Raw genomic sequence first — 25,720 nt, forward strand, 5'->3', positions numbered from 1 at the left:
TCCCTTGACGTGTGCTTTTGAGTGCCGATTCATGGAATCAACCCAACTGATTGAGGAAAATTAGATTGGGAGCCCGGTACTCAACGGGCCTTTCTAAGCACAAGTGCTTTTGCGTGCATGTCTGGGTGTGCCTGGTGGTTGTGGTCCAGCACGTCCACCGCCCGATGGCAGGACGCCGCCTGGCTGCTGAATTGAGCAAAGCCACGGAAACACAGCTCTTTTTCGCACACGCCACGAATGAGATAGATGAGGTCGGGTCCAGGGTAACCGAACATCGCCATCCTTTATTTCCTTTGGGATCATTAAAGTACAGCTCCTGCCTGCCGGTTAAACCCCAAGTACAGGAACCCAGTGTGACGGAATTTCTCTGTTCCCCCCATAAGCAGAGTTCAACAAAATCAGGAACCTTCTTCTCTAATAAAACCGCACTGTGGGTATAGTCTGAGATAAGCATGTCTAAATGCTTGTTTTCTAAAACAAGATTAAAGTGTTATTTCATTTCCTTCGAAAGCAAAGGGTACATATGTTTTCACTGAGTAAGGTTTCTTACCAAATGAGTCACTTACCAAGTGTTGGGGGAGGGTGGGAACTGGTAATCGAATGAGTATGTGAATTAATTTCATTTGCATTCGAGCTGTGAATGAGTTGATTTATTTTTAATAAAAGCAAGAGCCAAAAAAGAGCCCTGTCTTCACTGATGTTATCGGGCTGTCTGGAAGTGAGGGCGTGTGAGGTCAGTGAGGGCGGAGAGGAGAAATCTTAATTCTGCCCCCAGAGACGCGTTCTGAGGACTGCGCTCTGAGAAGGCGTGGGAAGAGGCAGGACGGCAGCCTGCCCACCGCGCCGTGTCCCTCACAAGCCGGGGAGGCATAAGGTGCCCTTTCCACCAAGATGCTGTGACGGGAAGACAGACGGGGACCTTATGTGGGGTCCTGTGGGGTGGGAGACTCTGAAACAAGAACTTTTTATAAAGAACTTTGAAATTGATAAACAGTGAATGTTTTACCTTTTACTTGGAAACAGCATACGTTTGTTTCTGCAAAGGCAGAGAGCGTCGTCTTACGAGAAGGCAGTTTAAATTTGAGGAGCTGGCCATAAAAGACCCACCCGCATGTAACTCGGTGGTCCTGAAGTAATTTACATCAAACCTCTCCTGTTCCCTCTATTCTCTTTTGTTTTTCTCTCCATTTTCCAGTTCCTTCAACTGCTAGTGCCTCCCTCTGTTATTCCTCTTTAGGCTTTCTTTAGCCTTCCAGAGGACATCCGGGGTCAAAGAAATCTGGCTTTAACAAGTCGCTTTCCGTGCTGGTGGAGCACTTCATTAGTTTGTCCCAAGATTGGTCTATAGCAGGGGCCAGCAGATTATGGCCCACTTTGGCCCACCACCTGTGTCTGTAAATGAAGTTTTATTGGAACACAGGCGCTTCCATTTGTGGAGATAGCGCCTCTGGCCACGTCGGAGCCACAGAGGCAGTTGAGTTGAGACTGTCTTGCCCCATACAGTCTAAACTATTTACTGCCCCACCCTTTACAGAGAGTGTGGCGGCCCATGGTCCTAGTGAATGGTGGCTTCCGTACCATCTGCAATAAATAACACTCTTCACGACACCCAAATAAGAAAGCTCATGTGATGCACCTAACAGAGAGCAAGTACCCAGTCAGTGTTGAAAGTCCACGGATCTCTTGTGGATTTGTAGGTCATGCTGCTTTACATGTGTGGGCTTAAGAAAACCTGGTTCTCCTGTCGTGATGATATGTTACGTAAGTGTGGTTTTTCCTTAAGCATCTGAGAGGCTGCACGGCGATGTGATGTGCCTGGACTCTGAACTGCACACACAGACTACCTGAGTGCAAACCGTGGCTCCTCTGCCCGTCGGGCACTTGACCTCGAGACAAGCTCCCCAACGTCCCATGCCTCAGGTCCCTCATCTCTAAAATGAGCAGTGTAATAATAGGGGCCTCTTGGGTCTGATACAAGGATCAAGTGAGTTAATGCAAAGAATTTGGAACTGAGCTTAGCACATAGTAAATATCAAGTATTTGCTTTTGATATTTTTACTAGTCAAATCCAGTTTCTGCTGGAAAACCTGGGGAAGCTCCTCCTTATCTTCCAAATAAACCCTACACTTGGCGGCCTGAAACACGAGACCATGCAGGTCTGACCTCTTCCCCCGGGGCCCCGTCCCAGCCACACAGAGCTCCTCCGTGACTTATCTGGAGATCGTTTGCTCTCTGGCTGGCTGTGCTGTGTGCACGCTGTCCTCTCTTCTGCCTTACTCGCCACTCAGGTATCTAACCCCTACCATTTTGACTCTGTGTTTGCAATACTTTACATACTTTATGCCCTTGAACCCTAGCAACCACTCCTCAAGCAGACCATATTAGAGGTGATAATCTTTGCTTTGTGGAGAAGAGGATGGGAAAAGAAAGAGGAGAATGAGCTGAGGTCTGGTAGTTAGTATGTGTGGAGCCTTCACTCAGCACCAGTGCTCCCAGGTCCCAGGGCCTGCCCCCCACGGGTTCCTGAGGCCACGGCCCAGCAAAGAAATCTTCGCTGAACTACACTGTCACGCTGACCCCCTCCCCCCTCAAGCAGACTTGCTCTCCATTCTCTTGCACTTTTAACAGTACATTATCTTTCTGGTTTTGCGTTCATACTTTTTCTTGTCTTATCACTGCTGCTACGCCTCACACACGTACGCGCACACACACACACACACACACACACACACACACACGGTGAGCAGCTTGAGTGTAGGAATTGAATTGTATTTAATTTTATATCCCCTGTGCCTAAAACAGTTACGTTATTTTGACAAGGAGGCTCTTCCAGAAAGCAGTAAGGATCGATTGAGAAACGCTTATCCATATTCCGCAAATGCTTTTTACATTTGTTTCAATAATCATTTGTGAGAAAGCAGCATATTGTACTGGTTAATTACATGGGTCCTAGAACCTGTTTTTGCTGGAGCTTGAATCCTAACCTACTAGCTGTTGATTTTCTTCATTTGTAAATGGAATCATGGTCATTTATATATGTATTTCATATGGTTATTGGAGAAGCGAACGAAACCATTGATGTAAAGCACTTAACCCAGCATGTCAAACACAGTACGGTTCAGCAGTTACTCTCTGCAATTGTTATTATTGGAACGACATTACTTATGCCTTTAATGTATGTACACTCGGTCAAAGTAAAAGGTGTGGAAGGAGAGAGAAAACTTTTGAAATAATTGGGGTCCTTGAGGCTGCTGCTCTCCTTGCGAGCGCATGCGCCAGCGTGAATGGGGGCTCGGGGGGGTCTGTCTGCCCCCCCCCCGGATGCCACCACCCCTTCACCGCGTTGACTGTCGTGCTAGTACGTGAAACCATATTTCCGAGGACATGGCACCAAGCACAAGCGAGCTGCTTTATCTGATGCTCAAGGCGGAAACAAAACAAAACAAAAACCCTGCTCCCAACACCAGAGAAAAACTGGTTGCTTTGCTGGACCAATGCTGAGTTTCCATGTGACCCCTCCTGTGGGGTTTTGGAGGATAATCTTGACCAGATGTGCATTTTGTCTTACATGCCGTCTTTCTGGCCCTTTGTCATGACTGCCGCATGCAGTAGTGGGGTAGTCATGCAGTCTCAGCGGCACGTTCCTAAGGACTAGGGGTTGAAATAATTCTGGGGTAAAACGCAGAAATGTGAACGTTGGGTGTGTTGAAGCACCAACACTCACTGCTAGCATATCCCTCGCCTGTGCATAGGTTGTTTTAATGATCAGCCTGATTATCCCCTCCCTCTCTCAGCGGGCCTGCGTGGCTCTTTGCCTTGGAATGTGCCAAGATAGCTTATTTTGCCACAGCCCACCTCGTCGGTGCCAGCAGGGGAAGGGTTAATAAGGGTCATGGCTGATATTCTGTGTTGATCACACTGTTGGACGAGAAGTCTCGTGGCCGTCCTCACAAGTACAGATACTAAGTAAAAGGCTTCAATTTGTGTTTACTTTTTGTTTAGGTAACTACTCCAGACCCCCAACGTATAGTGGGGTGCCCAGTGCGAGCTACAGCGGCCCAGGGCCCGGCATGGGCATCAATGCCAACAACCAGATGCACGGACAAGGGCCAAGCCAGCCGTGTGGTGCTATGCCCCTGGGACGAATGCCATCAGCTGGGATGCAGAACAGGCCGTTTCCTGGAAATATGAGCAGCATGACCCCCAGCTCTCCCGGCATGTCCCAGCAGGGAGGGCCAGGAATGGGGCCACCGATGCCAACCGTGAACCGTAAGGCACAGGAGGCAGCTGCCGCAGTGATGCAGGCCGCTGCAAACTCGGCACAAAGCAGGTATGCCGTCGGGGCAGGTGGTCTGGGTGCGGACGTGTGAGCACGTGCTGAGCACAGAGCTACATCGTCACCCGGGTCACCCGGGGCGGGGGGGTGGGGGGGAGCAGTGGAGTGCGATTTTGCTCGGCCGTTCCTTCGGTGTTAATGTTTTCTGTACCGCAAAGTACAGACAGGTGAACGACAGAACACGTTCCGGGAGACATCGAGGAAGGAATCTGAGTTGTGGGAGGTTCTTTGAAATGACTGCGAGGAGTCCTTATAACCAGCCCAGAGCAGTGGCATATCTCATGGTTCCGTTTAGAACAGCTAGGTTTAGGCAGGAAAGTGTGAAGCCTGAAAAACTAGGCTTTTAAGATCGAAAACACTGAAAAAGAACCACCTTCTTTTTTTCTTTTTTTTTTTTTTACCCCACCATAAAAATCTTTATAAAATAGAAACCTCGTCTATGCACATATTTGTATCGTGTGTGTTTGTCTAAATGTATACGTGTGAGATTTATAGATGTCATCTTCTTATATTTTATTTCTCTGGGCATACCTCTCTGTCCAAACCAAAATGTGGTTAATAAAGCAAAGATAATATTTCATAAAGTTTAAGTTGATAGAGCAAGGCTTTAGCCTCAATCACTTGTTTTTAATCTTGATTTCTAAAATGATTGAAGCAAATATTGAACCTATATAAAAATAACGTACTTAATTAAAAATTTATGACCGAAGTGACTAGTTTTAAAGGAAGCACTTATGAATATGTTTTAAATTACGTTTAGCATATGTTAAAATATGTTTTAAAACAAAGCACGTTGACAGCTATGTCTGAAGTTACGGTATCTTCAGAAGAAAAGATAGAGGAATCAGATTTTTGTCAAAGGGAAAGAAAAATGTGCGTGTGTGTATGTGTGTGTGTTTAAATGTGTCCTTTGTTACTTTTCCTCTGAAAGCTGCTATTTGGGGAATGTTAGGGACCCCTTCAGTCTCCCTGTTTGCTCCAAATAAAAATAAATTTCCCTTGAGGAATCAAAAGGAAAATCAATCATCCTCTCTCTCTCTCTCTCTCATCCACATTATAATTACTTAAAATTTCCTGAACCCCAGATACTAACCTGAACCTCACAGACTTTAGGGAATGTATTAATAAACCTGAAAACTGGTTTGCCTGGTCCAATTGAAGCTCTAATTTAGGGTTAATTGTCCATTGTTGCACCTCCTGAAGCACAAGTTATTTTCAAGTAGAAAGTACCTGACTGCATTGGACGATGAGGCCTCGGATAGCGGCCCGGGGAGAAGATAACCACAGATAATTAAGACATAATTGCTTGATAAAAAAAGTCTTGCTGTGCTCCCTTCCTGAATCAGTTTATATATCATTTTGTATAAATTAACGTATAAATCCACATCCATGCGTTTTCCTTTTCTGTTTCTGACCAGGAGGCAGTTCCAAAGCCCTGCCTTCACACACTGCCCGTTTTCAGCGAGGGCCCGTGTATTTTTTGGCTTGTACCGAAGTCAAAGCTCCACTTCAGCAGCGTAAACTGAGATTACATCTGAGAATCTCACTTTTCTCTCTCCTCTGCCCTGTCCTTCACCCCGCCCCCCCCCTTTTTAAGGAATGTTCTCCAGCTCCCCTCCCAGGCAGCTGCACGGTACAGAGTATTATGCCACATTCTGTAGCCCCCCCCCGCACCTATGTGTGGAGGTGACATGATGGACAGGGGGATTCGTACTTGTCTACAGAACAAATCCAAAGAAGTTGTTCTTCTGTTCTGCTTTAGGCCACCATACATTAGGTCGCCTGCTTATCCCAGCCAGTCTGGGGCTGGCGGACGCCCCATGTTTTCTTCCCAGCACCCCAACTATGGCAACTCTCAGGCTCCCATGATGCACCAGCCTGACCAGTACGGGTAGGTAGCAACATACCCTGACTTGCTGCGGGACCTGGGCATTTTTTTTTTTTGAAACTGTTAATGAACGTGCCATCTGGCTGCAAAAGGAACACCCAGAACAAGAAAGCGAAAGACCTAAGAGGAGATCCATCCCAGAGGGGGTTGTCTTTTCGTTCCTTTTTGTTTGTTTCGGGGGTTTGGTTCGTTTTGTTCTGTTTTGTTCTTCACTCTTCTGAACGGTACTGTGGTAGTGCGGTGGGAGCGTGCATGCTGTCCCCCAGATCCTGTCTCTGCATGGCTTTTGGCATGGCTTGTTCCCTTCATGCCTGAGAGGGAAAGAAAAACTTGTATCTCCGTAAAAGTAATGAAGCCACCCGCTCTGGCGTGATCTCCCCCATTGTCGTCCCTCTGTTGTCTGGGAACTTGTGTTGTGTAGCACCGTGATCATGACTGTGTTATTGTCATCTCTGCCACGACAGTGACCCGCTCCACACACGCACACACACCCCTGAATTCAGAGAGCAGCGGCCGCGTTTGACGAGAGACCCACTGCAGGAGACAGGACTTAGGTTATTAATAGGACTTAGGAGGGGATTCTTTCCAGCCTCCCTGAGCAGATACCTGTGCCAAAGATTTCTATTCTTTCCTTCTCCCAAGGAGTTTTAGAATATTGAAGTCACCAGAAAAAGTCAACCAAATAATCCAACGCAGAATTTTCTTTCGAAACATGGTGTTGCCATATTATTATCCATTTCGACACAGGAATTACATACAGCAACAAAAAGTAGCTTTCTTTTTTCCTACTGCAAAGCTATATAGCAACAGGCTGTCACCATTTTTAGGTTCATAAGTGCTCTTAAAGCATATTGTTATTGAGCGATTTACTTAGCAGAAATGTTATTATTGATACTGTTTTGCATGTTGCAATGGTAAGATTATCCTACGTAGACTGAATGCTGTTCAGTAGTTTCAGTAGAAACACACCACATTTTTGGTTCAAATAAAACAGAGAACAGTCAGCTGGCTTTGTTTAAAGACTAAACTTCTAGAACTATGCTTTTACTGCTTGTTATGAATACGTAACAGAGAGCCTGTCACTAGTTTTGTATTCGGTATACATTTATTTAGACAGCGAGAGCAAACGATAATTTTGCAGGCGAGAGTTCTAAATCCTGTAAACACGGTCCTAAATGTGGGCCAACAAATATAGAATTTTGTAAACATAATCCTAAAAATGAAATAACAAATATAATTAGGTAAGCAGACTTCTTTTGGGAAGATGTCTTTTCCTCTTTTTTCCCTTCTTGTGGTACCTTCAAGGTCACTTCATGAGTCAGTAGGAAGATAACAGTAGGGGGAGAAAAGCATTCCTCATCAGCTGCTAATCCATAGGATCTGTCCTTTACCAACTCTGGAGTCCTATTTAGACCCACAAAGCTAGTTTGGCTGTGCCTTGCCAAGCCACATTAAGCAGCTGTGTAAAATGAATTTAAATGGCATGCATCAGAGTAAAATCTCTTCCACTGGGGCAGAAAATCAATGTTAGCTAACCAGCACGAGGAGATCAAATCTGCGTTTCAGCCAGCAGCATCCAGATAGCTTCCTTAGAAAACAACACCTCCTCTTTAATTAAAAATAAGAAAAAGATAGATGTTGGAGTTACTCTTCGTAAATCTTATAAAGCGCACTTGGCGAAGGCTCATCTCTGTGGCCCCATCCCTGTTAGCTCTGATTTTTGCCTTTCATGTCTACAGCATTCTTTCTAAAAAGGAAAGAAAAGAAAGTTTTATTTCTATTTTAAACCTTCCTTCCTTTTCACTTTGCAAGTACATATAACCTGTTGTGCCTTTTTTTTTTTTTTAAGCAGAAGCTTGAATGTGAGAAAACATGCAGAGTACATGTTTTAGCGCTGTGGGTTAAGAAATTTGGTTTTCAACATGCTTTTGCTTTACTTAACAGCTCGTGGCAGCGAACTCATGTTTTTGCTTCTGTTGTCGTTTTCGTCCCCCGTTGGTGGCTCTGTCGGGTGGAAGTCAGGTCGGCAGTTTGAAAAACCGGTTCACTAAATGTCAGTGTCTCTTTGGGGGAAGAAGTGGCTCCAGCCTTTCAGAAACACAGCATTCGCAGAGTTTGTTAAAATGACTTCTTTCCCAAGTCAGAATCCCTCAGGGTCCGGAGCTTCTGAAGGAACCTGAAAAAAGACAGATTAGTGACAAAAGTGTAGCGCGTGAGTGTGTGTGCACGCGTGTGCTGTTAGAACCCGAAAGCTCTCCGTGAGAAATGACGGATTATGGCAGTTATGCTCCAGGCTTTCTCAGCTCGTTGCGTGTGAGACGGGACAGAGGAAAACACACAGGCGTGACTGATTGGAAGCCATCTTATTACTTTGTTTTTTAAGGGTAAAACCCACCTGCTGCACTGAGTAAGTGAAGAAACAGAATCGGGTTTTTTCATTTTGACCTTCCGAGTGAAGGAATTCCTTTTGATTATCAGAGGATTTACGGTAGAATACGGTGACTCTTATTGCTTGGGTACTCGACCAGCTGTGTGATCTCATCTAATCATTTGGAATTAATAAGTTACATGTAATATTTTTGCAAGATGCCCTGCCCGCCATACACAGAGAGACTTTATTCAGAAAATGCATTGCTGTGTTTAGTTTTAAAGCATTTCTTTTTTTTTTTTTTCAAGTTTATTTATTTATTTTGAGAGAGAGAGAGAGCGCACACGAGCAGGGGAGGGGCAAAGAGAGGGAGAGGGAGGGAGAATCCCAAGCTGACTCTGCACTGTCAGCACAGAGCCCGATGTGGGGTGTGAACTCACAGAGCATGAGATCATGACCTGAGCAGAAACCAAGAGCCAGTTGCTTAACTGACTGAGCCACCCAGGTGCCCCTAGTTTTAAAGCATTTCTAGTAGGTAGTATTCTTTTGAAGCCATGAGAGAGAGGTGGCAATATTCAGTGACCTTATGAAAAGCCTAGTTCAGGGACGGCAGGTGACTTTCCCCCTCAGTCTGGCTCTGTAGACCATGCTGGACAGACTTGAGACATTGTCTGTAGAGGGGAGCCAAAGTTGGCCAGAAGTTTAGGAGAGACTTTGGCCTGTTGCTTCCTAAAGAAGCATTACCACGAACCCTAGGACACACACACACACACACACACACACACACACACACACACACACACACACAAGAAAATCTCCCTCAGCCATGGACGTGTGTTTTGCATCCATTCATCCATTCCCAGTGGCACCTGCTAGTGTCCCAACAGCTGACCGCTCTGCCAAATACAGCCGATGTGTGGATCGGGATATATCAGAGTTATCCAGATTGTTTTCTTGGGAATGAGCTCCAAGGGAAATGCACGACTGCAGTGAACTTACAGAAGTTCTGACAAGCCCTAGACCTTTAGGCCCAGGTACAGCCTGGTTCCCTGAAGTCTGCCACCCCCAGCACCCCCCGTATATCAACTTGAATCGAGTCTTCGGTGACTTGAGATGACCAGTGTCAGAGTTCTGGCCCAGATCTTTATGACGGTATCTTCCTCAGAAGGGAAGTGTTCCGTTCTCCCTTCCCAGAGGATGTACTTTCGGTGACAGAGCAGTAGCGTCTTGGAGCTAGAAGGGTTTGAGGTGTCATCAGGCCTCTGCCTCTTGATTTTGTGGTGGAGGAGACGAGTGTCTTCGAGTTACCGGCTCAGGACCCTTTCGTCAGCTACAGGCCAGGCATCGGCTCTGCCTCCCGGTCTTAACCGCTCTTCCTTCCTTCATTTAGTGCTGTCTCAATAGATTTTTCCCTTTAAAAGGAAAACGTCTTAATTTCGGTTCTCTGTCAGGTCTAAAGGCAATTCTTCCGTTAGAAACCAGCGATCAGCCAGTGTCTTGGTGGGGATCCTACTTCTTACTTGAGGCCTGGACTTTGGCTCCCTGGCCCGTCCCGTGCTTCCCCGATGGGCCACGTGTGTTTGGCACGTCCCCCTGTAGATCCACCGCGCAGCCTGAGTCCTTGCTCCCACGACCACCCCCCTTGTGGGATGCGGTGACAGCTTGCCTGATGGGTGGGTTTGAATCCCTGTCCTTTTCACCCTTTGCCTGCCCCCCGAGAACGATTCCACATCTTGCGTTCTTGTGACTGGAGCGGAGCCGTTAGAGTAAGGATTCTGAGCCGACCCTTTTATCCCACAGCGCATACACCTGCTGAGGCTGGTACAAGCGACGTGCGTCTTCCTCCTGCTGTCCCCGAAAGACACCCCCGTGGACTGACTGAACATCAGAAGGAGGAAAACTCTGAGACTTCTTAGTTTTAAGGGGAAAAAAGTAGGAGCAAAAATGAGTCCGTTTGGAAAGTCTTATGATTGTTGCCTAGAATGGCATCTTTCTGCTCTCACAACCATGAGTCTGGAGACCTACGTTTTAATACTCACATCGTACCAAATACTAGGGTGGCCAAAATCACTTTTGTTAGAATGTTTCTAGTAAAAGAGGAGTTTGGGAATTCTAACTAACGTCATTTTTTAACCTTTGCCACCCATTCACTGCCGCGAAACGTTAGCCACAAGGTGGCTTGCTCCGTCGTAGCACCTCACCTGTGTTGATGCTGAAGTGGCCGAATGTCTCGGAGGAGAGTTCGACCGGTGGTCTTCCTCTGCTTGGGACTAGCTGGCTCCGCTTGCAAGCGACTGGATTAGTCTGTCCTCTCGGGTATACACAGGCTGCTGGTGTCTGTGTCTCATGTGCACACCGCATACACACACGTCTGCCGGCAGCTGTTCTTTAGGGAGGTGTATTTATAATTCATTTTCCCCGTTGCTGTTTGCCAGCAAGGCACTTTTTCCTTATTATTTTCCTTCAAGCCAGTATGACGCAATTCTGCTGATGGGCAGGGAGCCACCGATGTGGAAATACATTAATGGAGATAGTGCATTAAAATGTCAAAGGGAAGGAGCAAAAAACTTCTAAATGTGTCAAGCCCCAGTTACAGTGGGGTCCGTGAGCCTGAAGGGCTGTGAGTGATTTGTGTTAACAAAGAATTTAGCCCCTTGGATTTTAGACTCTTAGGTTTTAGAATAATAGCTATGATTGGAAAAGTCACGTTATTGGAAGACAAAGAAAAGATTTCTGAGACTTAAGTAGAGTTTTTATTGCTGCAATTAAATGTAAGCCTTTGCATTATCATCCAAATACTGTGCTTAATTTTTAGCCCCCCCCCCCTTTCCCCTTCAAAATTTAGAATTGAGGATTATTATGTTGGTATTTTAAGATTACGATTTCAAACAAATCTTTCAGAGTTTCAGAACTATCACGTAACTACAAAGTATATTTATTAGTCTTCAAATCAAAAATTAGTAAAGCACTACTTTTTAAAAGACCAAGAGAGTTTTTTTTTTCTTTTTTAAGTTGAATGAGATCCAAGGAATCAGAGTGTGAACTGTGCAGCAAACCTTTAATGGACTAGAGTCTGTGACGTTCCCTAAACAAGTGGTTATTACCAGGCAAGCGTTTTAACCACGTACACACGCTCACCGCAGCCACAGGCAGGGGAGGGTCTGGAGCCTGCGTTTTTCATAGCCCCGTGGGGACCCTGCTGTGGAACGCTGGCTGAGGGTTGACCTTTGGGATTCCTGCTACTGAAGAAAAGGGAGTGGAAAGTGTAGACTCGGATGCCTGTGTTTGAACCTGGTGGATACCGAATGAGGAGCACGCTGGACGGGAGCCTCGGTCACTGGATAGCGTTCCGAGGAACCAGTGGTTGTGCGGGCCAGAAACCAGAACTCGGGCTTTGGCAGTCTCTCGTCTCATGGCAGAGGTGGTCTCCCCGAGTCCCTCTGACTGTCTGCTTTTTGTCCTCGTCTCAGACATCAGTGTGCTCCTCATATTCTGGAACATTCCCAGTTTCCCACCGTATCTAGACCTGCCTCCCTCATTCAGAGTATCTCCTATCCAGTCCCAGTCTGAGCCCCTCCCAGCGGGGTGCGTCCTCACCATCTCAGGTGACCCACGATGACGCGTGCGTTGGGTCGGGGCTCTTGTCATCCAGGTGAGCCTTGCATCGGTTGTCTGCTCCCTTGTCTGAGCCACCTGGCCTGACCTGGGGTCCTGCTAGCACCTCTGCCCCACAGTTGACACAGCCCCCCCAGGCCAGCTGGAAGGGTCGTCTCCAGAATCAGCTTTATAGTCCACCCGTCCCCAGAGACGGTCAGCAACACAGCCCAGCCAGTCCGGGCTCTTCAGGGTTAAAGGGCAGGGTCCCCGGAGTCACACATATCACAGGTGGTAGCATTTGGCCACACGGCCGACACCAGAAGTGTCTGAAACGTCGTCGCCTCCACGGTGTTTAGGGCTGAGGGCAGCCGGAAGAGTTTAAAAGTGGTAAAGAGCATCTGGTCTGTGTCTCAGTCTGTCCCCGTCTGGGGTTTGGGAAGCATCCTGCGTGACCTGCGAAGACCACGGGCAAGAGGCTCGGCTCTCTGGTCGCTCATGGGACCCCTTCACTGGTGGCATGAAGGACGTGGGGGCACCTCCCAAAGGCCCTTCTTACTCTTGACCTTCATTCTTATTCCGAACTCCACTTCCATTAAGAGAGTGAAATAAAACAAACCAAACAAAAAACCCGCAGCTTCAGAACCTGAAGGCTTTGTCCCGTGCTTTGCCAGTTAACGCTTGCTGGATGGCCTTTGAGTGTTTAATGCCGGGTAAGGGCTTGCCAGTTTCCGCCTTCCTATTTTTCAGGCTCTTCCTGCAACATTCTACCCTAATTCTGAACAGCGTTTGCTTAAATAAATTGAGTAACTGTGTGGCCCAGGGCTGCCCTTAGCTCAGGAAATCTGTAAGAATTTTACGAAGATTTTTTTTTTTTTAAGTTAGAAAGGACTGTATTGATATATTTCCTGGCACCACAGTGCTGGACAAGAATATTGTTTGTTGGAGGATTTTACAGACTATTGCCGTGGCAAGGATATGAGATGGAGATCTTGGGACCTAGATTCTTTCTTTTTTTCAGTCAACAGACTGGTCCATTTAGGTACAAGAAGTCTGTGAATGCATGAGATCTGTGCGTTCTTAACGACCTCCTTCCTAAAACATCACTCGGCTTCGTTCTTGGGTAGTTGCTGCTTAGTCCTCGGCGTTTGTCAAGCTGATACGTGCCCTGTGTCTGAGGTTCTGGTAACTCTAAGGAGACCTTCCCTCGTCACTCTCTCTTGTACCTTGTGCCCAGGAAGGGGATGTCCTTGTATAAAGGGCAGGTACTCCCATCACTGAAAAGGAATAGCCCCCCTCACAAATTACTCACGATCATTTCTTAATGGTTTTATGATCCCAAGATAAACCTTTTTTTTGTTGTTTTTTTTTAAGTAAAGAACTTTGACTTAACACAGGGAAGAGCACGGTTTTCTTTCTGTGGGTGACATCAATGGCAACTAGTTTTTCCTTCAAGAGGTACAACAGAGGGCGCCTGGGGGGCTCAGTCGGTTGAGCGTCCGACTTCAGCTCAGGTCATGATCTCACGGTCTGTGGGTTTGAGCCCCGCATCGGGCTCTGTGCTGACAGCTAGGAGCCTGGAGCCTGCTTCGGATTCTGTGTCTCCCTCTCCCTCTCTCTCTCTCTCTCTCTCTCTCTCTCTGCCCCTTCCCCGTTCATGCTCCGTGTCTCAGAAATGAATAAATGTTAATAAATAAATAAATAAATAAATAAATAAATAAATAAATAAATAAAATAAGAGGTACAGTGGACCTCATTTTCACCAGACCAGGGGGCCTATGCTCTTTGCGTCCTTATCAGAAGCCAGTGGGAAGCTACGTGTACCAGAGGCCACAAAGCTCTGGGGTTTACCCCTCAGAGGGAGGAGGCAGGTTTGGGGACCCACTCCTGCCCCCTGTGGCTTTTGTCTCCACCCTGCACCTGAGGCAGCCGGTGTGCTGGGATCAACAGGGTCTAACACCGGAACCTCTGAGTGAAGCATCTTCAGAAGGGAGACCTGCCGTTCGTTTGCGTGCGATTGCCAGTAAACGGTTCTTAATAACAGAACAATGGGCTCAACAAACCAAAATCAACTTGGAGATGCACACAACCTTCTTCGTTATCAATTACCAAAATTCAGGCAGCCAGTTTCTGCATTTTCTTCACACCCTGACAAGGAAGTCCCTTGCTTCAAAACCCTTGAGCTCTACTTGTTCTCCTGTTTGCTTTGAGAAAGGAGGGGAAGATCAGTCTGCTGCTTTCAGAACAACTGAAACGGGTGACCTGCACTGAGGCAAAAAAGAAGCACTTAATCTTGAAATTGCACAACAGGTGCATTTTAGCAGGGATGCCAGGAGCAGAACTGATAACAGGTTGGAACCCTCTGAGAAGTCTGCGTGAAGTAGTTAACAAAAAGGGAAGAAATGTTTCTGATGTTCCAGCCTTTTAGGAAATCAGGGTGGAATATGCAGTATTCCTCGGCGCTTGGTGGAAATCATTTCGCCAGGATGCAGGGATGAAAATATGGCTCTTTGAAGAAAGGTGAGGACGAACGGGAGGGCCTGTGGGCCGCCCACGTGATCTGGGCCGTGGCAAAGACGTGCCGGGGAGAACTTGGACTCTGCGGAGTTAGCCACTAAATATGTATCCACGCAAAAGACCCTTCTCGAGAACAGCTAACAAAGTGACCGCCACCCTTCCGTTGAAAGTGTCTTTTTCATGGAGCTCTTGAAAAGTAACTTTCCTTTTTGCCCATTCTCAAAGGAAAAAATAAAACCTAAACGTATCAATTGCCAAAGGGTTTGGGGCGTTACTAATTTACAGCTGGAAAATGATCATGACTCTTAGCTTTGTGGCTGATATCATACACACTTCAGCCTTCTTTAAGGGGACGGGCTGCCCCAGAAGAGATCACGTTCACAAGGGAGAATCTTAGACAAAAAGACTCAAGAAGGATTGGACGAGAGCAGGGAGCAAAGATGAGTTCTAGGACCCCTCCCTCTGCTTCCCAGACCTGAGCCTCCAGCTGCCCGCATGACATTTGCCTCTCGGGAACTCAGGGCCACATCAGATGCCACATGTCCAAAGCCAGAGTCCTGATCTCTCTGTGACTGCCCTGTTTGTCCATCCTCTTGTGTAAGCCAGACACCTCGGAGACATCTCGGTGCGCCTCTTCTTTCCCCACAGCATCTAATTCATCACCAGGTCCCTCCCAGTTTACCTCCAAGGTACCGTTCAGCTCCGTATCTTACCTGGACTTTTACAGTAGCTCAGCCCCACAGCCGTTCCCCCCCCCCCGCCTCCAGTGTGTCCTCCCTCCCACAGTCCGAGGACGGCGTCTTCCGATCACACGTCTTCTTAACAAGTTGCTCCTGCTTAAAACCCCCGGTCTCTCTGTTTCTCCTAACAGACACAGCCCTACAGAACCGAAGCGCTGGGTGACGTGGCCCTTCCCTCCCTCCCCACTTTCATTCCCTGCTAGTCAGCCTGCTGTCCCCTGCTCCCAGACACCCGAAGGCCCTCTCCCCTCCCCTCCCCCATTCCCTCCCTTCCCCTCCGTTCCCCTCCCCTCCCCCATTCCCTCCCTTCCCCTCCGTTCCCCTCCCCTCCCCCCTTCATTCCCCTCCCCTCCCCCCTTCATTCCCCTTCCCTCCCCCCTTCATTCCCCTCCCTCCCCTGTGTGGCTGTGTGTTTTTCCAGGCATCTACTCTTTCTAAGTCATTGATGCTTCTATCTGTTGTCTTTGGGTTAAGGATATACATGCCACCTCACATCCCCAGGACTGATTCCCAGCCAGGGCGAGTGGCTTGTTGAAACTGTAGCGTTACTTTGCCCCCAGAGTTGCTGATGTGTGTGTCCTTGCAGGTGGGCTGATGGATTGGTCACACCACAAATGGGCTGGGGCTTGGACGGCTTTCTTTTCTGTCTTGATCATGTTGTTTGGGGGACATAGGCAGTGTTTCTCCCTCTTCAGATATTAGATTTAAACCAGTTTCAACCAAATTTTCCTTCTTGGTGAGGCTTTGAGAAAGATACTGTGTAACTCAGGTTGAAAGCGTTCTGCCAGTGACTCTGGACATGGGTGTGAAAACAGTGTCTGTTGAGAACACATTTAAAATAGGGCATCCTGTGTAATGTTATGCATGCAGTTAGAGCTCTCTAAAAATAAACTCTGCTGGAACTGGGCTTTTCGAAGATGCGAGTTCCTGGTTCCGATCGCTATTGAGTTTAAGTGAAAGAGTGCCCCAAATTTCACTGTTAGCCTAATTAATTTTGTCAGTGAGCAATCTTTCTGGCTACATAAACTACACCTACACTGACAGTCCATACAGAGGAAGGCGTGTGTATGTAGCAGTCATATACTTTCCAATTTTGAACATAACTCAGGAGTGATATTTTCAGTGGCTCTGTTAGAACCCTTGCGTGGAGCTTCTCTCCAGGTGGCTTGCCCCTGGGACTGAAATGACATGGTTTCACTCGTGTGGTGCCTGTTTCCAGACTATTTCTTCTGTCTGTCCCGACCCTTCTCCAAAGAGCTGTATCGGGAATCCATTCATTTTCAAGATACACATTTCACACTTCCCCATCTGCCACTGTTGAGAAAAAATAGTGGTGATTGCTAAGACAGTATGGCCTAAATATTCTTTTAAAGCACCGAAACCATATACAGATCTTATTTTAATTTGTATTGTAGTTGACTTTAAAACAAGGTGTTTAGGAGTATGTGGTTACTCTTTATAGGATTTCATACTGGTATGTTTAACTGCTTTCTATCTTCTCAGTGAACCGTTGGAAACGGTCACTTTAAAGTTGGTGTTTGCTTCTGGGTTTGTTTTTTTTCTTCCCTAGAGCCATCTCTTTGTTGGCAGATGAATGTGTAATATTTGAGAAATTTCCAAAGTGAGTAAAAGGAAAATCTATAATAATATATAATAATATATATATATATATATATATATATATATATATATTACTTGTGTCCGTGTGAAGACTGAGAAGCAGGAGTGAGGAGTGCTTTCGGGAAATACCTCCGTAGGCTCCAGTTTTGAACTATCCTCCTTATAATAACCTGGCCTTTGTCATAGGATGACAGATCTCAAACACTTCCATCCAGTCCCAACCAAAGACCGATCGATCTAAATAACGTTCCTCCGGTGATTCTGCGGGTCCCCGTGTTTAAATAACAGCGCCCCACCTCAGACTTTGACTTTGCAAAGGCATAAGGGAACAGGGCCTTGTCACAGAAGGCCAGGCCTGGGTAAGCGGTGGCCCCTTTGGTCAGCCCTGATCTGGACGCACCGCCTCCCACTCAGTGCGGCCCAGGCGCTACGCCCCGTAGCTACGTTAGCAGCACAAAAGCAACTAAAGATTACTTTTAAATGTTAGTCCAGTCCCCCCAACCCCCCGGGCCTTATTGGGCATTTATTGCCACAACTATCACAGGTTAGGAACGGGCCGCATCAGGGGACCGCGGTAATTTGGGAGGAAAACCACCTGAGCCTGTCGCCCCGTAATAGACAGCCCAGGAATTCACACACCCACAGGTCAGGGAAGGGCACTTTGCTCTTCCGGGCCCAGCTTACATCTTGGTAGGCTTTTACGCGGAACATGTTTCCTTCGTTTCAAAAGTTTGTATTTTCTCCTGTTTTTGTTTTGTTCTTGGTTCGTTTTGAAAAAGAGAATGTCTGGTGATTTACTTCTCGGCTCTCCAGGTTCCATTCGGAGCATTGCAAACGGTGCCGTGGTCAGAAAGGGATTTAGAAGCCGGCGAGTGCCGCCTCTGGAAAGGGCCCAACTTCTTTGGAGGTCTTTGTGGTCCGAGTGACGATAGTCAGCCCAACCAAATAAGCTTTTTGTCGCGAGCCCCCAGAAATCCTCTCATACTAGCGACACCGTGATAAGTCGGAGTGCTCGGCTTAGCCAGGCGGCCATGTTATGTTTTCTTCCACAAAACAAAATTGTCTCAATTTCCAAAAAGTCAGCAGAAAGCTCTTTTTAGTATTAAGCTCCTCTTGCTCGTTGAAAATTACCAATAATCCTGGCAGTAGTTTCCAAAGCAGTGATGAATTGGATTTCTTCTATGATGATGAAAGACCGGCTTTCTCCCCCATTTAGACAGGTGGCCAGATGCCTCGCTCATGGCCGCGCATGCCCTGCATTGCTGGGAAGACTCGCATCTTTGTCGGCCACCTCCCTACTTGGATCCCTCAGAGGCGTGCAGCACTCTGGATAAACTCGTTCCTAGAAGCAGGTGTCCCGGAAACCCGGAGAAAAGCACCATTTCATTTGTCAGCTTTCTATCACCACAGACGAATACAGTAGACAGGAAGGTATACAGTGGGCTCTGTATGCCTGTGTACTTTGCCCTTGGAGAAAGAAATGCAGGACACTGATCTGAAAGCAGGCCTGAGGAATCCTGTTTCTGACGCTTCCTAGCTGTGTGTCCTTAAGCAGGTGATTCAATCTCTCTGATCCCTATTTTCTTCCTTTGTATGTGAGCATAATTCCACCTACCTTCCTCCAGGTAATTTAAAAAGTTACATGTATAAAATGCCTAGAAAGTGTGCCCGGCACATTTATAATTACCTAGTAAAGTATGAACATTATTATTGTTATTGGTCCCTCCATGGCCACATGCAAACACTGAGGCCCAGAGACTGAAGGAGATTTGCTCCCAGATCCCAGTGACAGTGGAAGGTGTGACTGGTGGCAGAGTCAAGACCTGTGGCATTTTGACCAGACTTTTCAAACTGCAGGCATGATTTCATTGAGGACCATTATACGCAGCAGCTGACATCCAACACACCGACCTCGAAATCTTTAATTTGTTTTGTTACTTTAAGGGTTTCTTTGTTTAACTTCTCCTGCACACCTTCATCATCTTATGGTGATTGCAGATGGGCCACGCAGACTTGGGAGAAACCCTAGATTAGGGTTACAAGGAGCCTCTGAGGTCATTACTTCATTTAACCACCTGCCTGGTGGGTTTCATATTCGGATTCTCTTTTGCACCTGAGTTATAAGCAGGTGTGCTTAAAGGACCATGTGTTTCATGCACATGTTAGTCACACCACATGTGAAACTGAACTTGGAAGAAGCCTGTTTACAATGGTAAAAATGTTCTCTCTCGGTTTATTTAGCAAGTACTTTCTGCGGTAGCTGTCTGTTGCTCCTTTGCTCCTCTCAGAATTGCCTAGAAGAGCCCAGGCATGCACATAAATTGTTGCCATACACAAAAGAAAGTGCAGAGGGTTGTCAGAGGCAGAGTCTGGGGAAGGCAGAGCTCCCACGTGGGGGAGACAGGGCAGCCTTCACAAAGGAGGCGGCCCCTGAAACGATCTTGATGGACGACGGCGGGTCACCATTGGCTGAGACTTGAAAGTTGTCTTCAGAAAACCCAACCTGTTCCTGAGTTAAGGATGCTCTTCAGGTGACTAACCTGCTAACAAATTGGGAGAGCAGTCCCAGCAGGTGCCACGGGGACATGAACGTGAAACTGTGTTTTGTTTGAATGAAAACACCCCAGAAGGGAACCTCAGCTGTCTGAGTTAATGCCGGCAACCTCCACGCTGATGTTAAGACCCGAACCGTACAGGAATATGTTTATGGCTGCCGGGCAATGTATTTATGAGTATTTGACGACCTGGAGGTTAATCAGAAGCCATTGGATGATCTCAGATACATTCTTAATGAACTGCAGTGGGTATTATCATCCTGATTCAGCAGTCTGTAGTATTTGAAGTGGCACTTGAGTGAGCTCAGAATTCAAGGCTGAAGTAACATTCCTTTCTCCCAGAGCCACACTCACACCGTTAGTCTCTCAGCCTGCTAGAATGTTCTTTCCAAGCTATCATCGAGTGCCAGTTTAGAATAGTTTGTGTGATATTTAAAAGGAAGAAAAGCACTCAAACCTTTGATACTTTGAATTTTCAAGTGGACCATGTTTGAACTTTTTCTACGAGCCAGAAAGTTGAATCCACTGAAGACTGCTACACAAAAAGATTGTATATTGTGTTTTTCTGAAAATGACTTAGGTTAAGCTTTGAAAGGATCTCTTTAAACATACTTTACCATTACACACGAAAAGCCATCAAATGACGACTTAATGGAGGTGGAGGGGCTTAAAATCATAACTCACTTGGAGTAGATGAGCAAGTGTGGATTTTTACGCCTCTTACTAGTTTTACTCCCGAGAGTAAACACCAGTAAATGAAAGTTTGAAAAGTTTTCTCCAGGTGAACTATTTACATAGAAGAAGCTTGGGTACACCAGTGGGTGGCGTCTTTCCCAGATTTTGCCACATAGCCATCACCTGTCTTGTCACCTTGTGGTTTCCCTGCGAGCATTAAACCACCGTGCCATCCAAACCTCCCCTTCCCCAGGCCCGGGCCCAGCAGAGAAATACCCTTGCACCACAGTTGTCTCCTTCAGACGCAGAAATACCCTTGGCCTCTTGCAAGAGTGAGAAGTTCGTCTTTCATAGAACGGACACACAAAACCAGTGAAATCAAGTCACCAAAACTTTAGGTTCATGAGTCTGCGTCGCAGTCAGGGAGGGGTGACCCGGAGCCTTTTAGGGACACTTTCAGCCAGTCTAAGCTCCCTTCCTTCCTGTCGCAAGAAATCCTACAAAAAGAAGCGGGAGTCTGAGGTTTACTGTGTGATGTCAATATGGGGAAATGGGTGTGTTCTTAATAGTACCTAATTTCAAAACCTTGAATAATCAGGTTGAAGCGTTTAGAAATGCTTTCTCCTATATTCATTATATCAGAAAACTTAGGTCAAAGGAAAAAAAATTTAAGTAACATTCCCACACTGCCCATTTGATTTTCATCCCTTGACTTCTGGTTTTTGATACGAGGATACTAACTACTTAATGCCAATAAAGAGTCAAATCTTTTTTAAATGTTAGAAGTTAATTTTGCTTGCTTTTGTAATTCCTGTTCTTATTTCAAGTTCCCCCTTTCTTGCTTATATTCCTCTATAGAAATCATAATGTGGAACACTTGACATGACTTAAAATGTGTAATTTACTTGTGGAATCTATATTATTTGGAATTTTTACACAGTGCTTTAAGTCATTATTTAGCAAGAGTTCAGCCTCTCTGTCCAGGAAATCAATTATTTTAAGCAAACACGGAAAACAGCAGCCCCACCCCTTGCATATGTGCATTATGAGAAATGACCCCCGGGGATAGAGTGTTGCCCTACAGTATATGTATACCTGTGCTCTCTCTTCACACAGGCAAGGCAGTTTCCCGGGCATGAACCAGAGTGGACTTATGGCTTCCAGCTCTCCCTACAGCCAGCCCGTCAACAACAGCTCTGGGCTCATGAACACCCAGGCACCCCCCTACAGCATGGCGCCCAATATGGTGAACAGCTCAACAGGTAACCGAGGCGGCTCTGTGCCCTGAGCGCTGCCCCCCCACCCCCAACCCTTTCCCTCTTTTCCTCTTAGGCCTGCACCGGTGAATGTACAGAGACAACAGCAATGGAATCATTGGGTGAAAAGGGGGGAAAAGTCCACTTTTCTGTGCCTGGAAACTTGCTCAACCTATGTAACTACTGTTAAGAGTTGAGGGTCACATTACGTTTTATGTAAATTCTTTTTCCGCGCTCTGTTTTTGCAACGTGTGGACGTGTGGACGTATTCTTAAGTGTCGCTGGGGTTGCTTGCTCACTGCATACACTATGTTCTTTTTGTCTTTGGGTATCATTCAAAGCATTAAGAGGTCCCAATGACAGAATGGATCTTCTGTTCGGTAGTGACGGTGCTGAACACTTAAAAATCATATTTCAGGCGCAGAACAAGGGGGTTTGAAGTATTTTTTCACCTTGAAATGTAGATGTGGAGATAGTTGTTCCTTAAGTGCTATTTGCAGATTGTCTCCATTGAGGAATCATATACAATTTTCTTTAATGCGCTGTTTTAAATTTTGTGTCACGTTTAATTGTTTCAACCCACTCTGTGATGCCAACAACTGCGTTCTTACCAAATCCCATCTGATTGGTGCAGTAAGAGTCTTCTGTCAGTTTGTGGAAGTATCGAAAATGTCTAAACCTGGGCAAATCGTCTGTGTCCTTGGATTGCTTAGACCCTGAATCACCTCCTCAAGTCCCAACTACCCAGCAGTGAGCGCTACTCTTTACGTGAGGAAACGCTGTGGATCGCAATTGACCTGTTCCTTTCTAGCACCGATTAGAGTGGTGACCACTGTTCGGGTCGCATTCTCTCCTTTGGTCAACACAGAGCTTTGTGTAGCCAGTCATGTGTGTCCCGCACTGTTTTATGATGCATTCGAAAAGCACTGTGGAGTTAGAGGCTTGGCTTTCTCTTACGACCTTTTTTCATCTCCTCTGCCTTTTGCCACCTTGCTGACCTGTCCATCTTTGAAAGGCCACCCCAGGAGCTATTGTTTCTTTGTCCATCTGAACGGACAGCTAGAGGCTCGGCTGGCATCCCTGCCAAGATTCTGAGGGGTTGGCTTCTCAGGTCTAATTTAATAGGGCCATTCCCTGATTACGTCTCTTTAAAAGCATGCGGAAGAGGGGAAAAAAAGAGAAACTAGTGGAGAAAATGAAGGTTTTTAAATAAACAGAACAGCCCTTCCTGATATCGGTCATTCATCCCAGCGAGGGGGATGTTTTTACATTCGAGATGAAAGGGGAAGGCTCTTGAACAGTCTGTCAGCCAGAAGCTTCCCTTCCCTTCTCAGCACTGTCCCAGGTAACAGCGTATTTGGGTTATGACATTATGTGTTTTGTCTGGCTTGCTGAAATAAAATTACTTCAGAGCATTGAAACTACACAATAAATTTTCACCTACTATTAGCAATACTCATTTTTCCCCTTTTCCCTTGGACCCCAGAGCCACAAAAATAACCAACCACAAACAGATGGCACGGTGCCCTGCCTAAGAAGATTTATGTGTTCCTAAGGAATAGCCAATTTAATGGAGATTCACAGAGAGGGTTTCTATTTATTATTATTATTATTCAGATAATTCAGAGGAAAACTGTTCGACAAAAGGCCGTTTATCCTCACACACTTTTGTATGGGCTAAGTAGTAGTTTTGTATCACATGGTATATTTGGAGATATTGAATTTTTAATAATTTAAGTATTTATCAAATTTTCCTCTACACATTTATGTGATTTTTTTTTTCCAGCTCGGTTAAGTCCAATGCAGCCTGATAGAAAGTAGTCATCTAGCACATCCAAGGAATAGGGATGATTTAGCCTCTACTGCGTATCTGTTGATAGGCACACGTCAGTCCGCTCTCACTGTGTTACAATCTCTGAGGGAAACGGGAACGACAGGGGAACCCAGAACGTTACCGAGTGGCTCCTGACGGGTTTTGGTCGGAAGGTGGACTCTTGACTTTCCTAGAGTTGGGCCAAAAAAAGGCTGTGATCAGCATCACATCACCCTACTTGGTCTGGGCTCGTGCATATCAATTGCCGGTGATAACGGCAAAGCATTTCCTCTACCAAAGGACCCTTTCGGAGAAAGTGAAGATGACGCCCACAGTGTCCAGGGCTGGGCGTGGGACTGGCTGAGTTTCCGTTAGCAGCTTATGCGGCAGACGTTCCAGCACCCTCTTTGCGCAGTTCGAACCGTTGTGCTGTAGACAGTGTACAGGGCCAAAAACAGTCTCCCTGTGTAGTGACAAATTGTTACAGGCTCCAGTGAGCAAGTAATTATTCAAATGGAGTCAGTGTGAGTATGAATGTGACAACTATTTCTTCATTTTAAAATGCAGGGGAGGTGGGGTGGTAAGCAGTGGGGGGATTTGTTCCCTCTAAAAGAGCTTTAAAAAAAAAACTATTCACATTAAAAGATTAGAATTATGTAATGCTATGGGCAAAATTATAAATCACGTATAGCCTTGTTAAATACACCCTTTTATATGATACTTGCGTTACTGGTTATATTATACTTGTGTCTCATTTTATAATATTCATTAGTCATATCCTTGTCTTTGTATAAGCCATCATCTTAAAGAAGACATCTAAATTCCAGAAAATGTATGTACCATCTGTCGTTCTAAGTTTGCCTCCCTGGAAGTCGCTCTGCAGAATGTAGGACATTTCCATCAGTATAACCTACAGATAGCAGATGAACAGCCACACACTGCTGTTCTCAGGCCTTCCTATTGTACAAGAGCCCCGTCAGATTCCAGATCTTCCTGCCCACCTAGCGCTGCTCAGTACCAAATGCGATATCCTATTGCCGTCCTACCAGGATGGGGCACACTAGCTCCGTTAGCCCTCCCAAGGAAAAAGAGGCAAGCTCACTAGCACCGTATCGACAGCTCTTTCAGCGTTCCCAAAAGTCAGGAACCACCTATCACCTGGAATGTTTGTTAAAACTACAGATTACGGCAGCCCAATCGGAATTTCTGAGGATGGTCCGGGAGTCTGGATTCCCAACAGACTCCGCAGGTGGTTCTCACATGTGCGTGCTAAAGCTTACGAACCACCAATTTAGGGGTATTTTGCTCAGCAATCTCTCCGCTAAACTGCTGCCAGCTTTGTGTGGCATTGGCTGTTTACCAGATAATTTGCTGTTTTGAAATTTAAAAGAAAAATTATAAAACTCTGCCTAGAATATAAATCTACCAGATGGATAGGTGTTTTCTGTCTCGAGACGTTAGGGTCCTTCACTAAAGAAGTTTGGGGTATTTCACACCATTGCTGGCTGTCGATTGTCTAAGTAGTTTATAAAGATTGTCGGGTTTTTTGTTTGCTTGCTTGCACGAAGTTAGTGATTTTAGGTGAATTGCTGTCCTCCCTCCCCACCCCACCCCCAAAGATGTAAAAGGTATATTAAATTATGAAAACCATATCTCTTCGAGTGGGGAAAAAATGCACCCCGGGATTATGCCAAGTTCGTTGGTGGTTCTGGACTTCACATGCAGCTGGGGCTTTCTTGAGAGCATCGCTCTAGCTCACTGCAGACAGGAGCTGCTTTCCTTGAAGCAGTGCCACGTAGCAAGCATACTGGTTTTGCTCCGGTCGCGTGTTTCCTTGGGCTGGCTGGGATGGAGAGAGGCCGCAGATGGAAATGCTGGGGGTGTGCACCTCACATACACTGCCCCCGTGGAGGCACATCGGCATAGACGGGTGTCCGCAGATTTCCTCAAGGCCTCGCCGATCCAGTCAGAGAGAAGGGTTTCTCCTGAGCTTTTCTCACATCCTCTGTATGTGTTATGTTAACGGCGGTCTTTATATATTAGCCACGTGTGAAAATGGTCCTGAATATCTACAGACGTACACACGCAGGTAGGCCCTTCAGTGCTTTCAGAAACAAGGAATAAAATATTTTGTGGGGCATGGTGTATTGTTTACCATGAAAAGAACAAGCCGTGTGTGTGTTTCTGGTCCCATTTCCCCATCTTCTGGGAGTGATTTTGTCGCCTTGTAGGGAGACTAAGTGAAGGAAGCCGAGAGAGTAAGAATGAATGTTTGAGTTCAGTTTTGCTCACACCATATGTTCTTCGTGTTCCTTTTGAATATATTAAATCCAGGGTGGAATGACTGCCTCAGGACCT

General features: G+C 46.3%; 1 protein-coding gene across 8 annotated transcripts in view; it reads left to right on the forward strand.

Annotated features, from left to right (window-relative positions):
• ARID1B (AT-rich interaction domain 1B) overlaps nt 1-25,720 on the forward strand; it is a 447,008-nt gene that overhangs the window by 383,677 nt on the left and 37,611 nt on the right. For 5 of the 8 annotated variants that reach the window (XM_042987379.1, XM_042987385.1, XM_042987380.1 and 2 more), the window contains 3 exons: nt 4,003-4,330; nt 6,099-6,227; nt 21,410-21,555. In XM_042987379.1, the coding sequence (XP_042843313.1) occupies nt 4,003-4,330; nt 6,099-6,227; nt 21,410-21,555 (603 nt within the window). The remainder of the gene's footprint in view (nt 1-4,002; nt 4,331-6,098; nt 6,228-21,409; nt 21,556-25,720) is intronic. The other 3 variants (XM_042987384.1, XM_042987386.1, XM_042987387.1) reach the window with 1 other exon arrangement.

This window comes from Panthera tigris, chromosome B2 (genome assembly GCF_018350195.1).
Source record: "Panthera tigris isolate Pti1 chromosome B2, P.tigris_Pti1_mat1.1, whole genome shotgun sequence".
Classification (NCBI taxonomy): domain Eukaryota; kingdom Metazoa; phylum Chordata; class Mammalia; order Carnivora; family Felidae; genus Panthera; species Panthera tigris.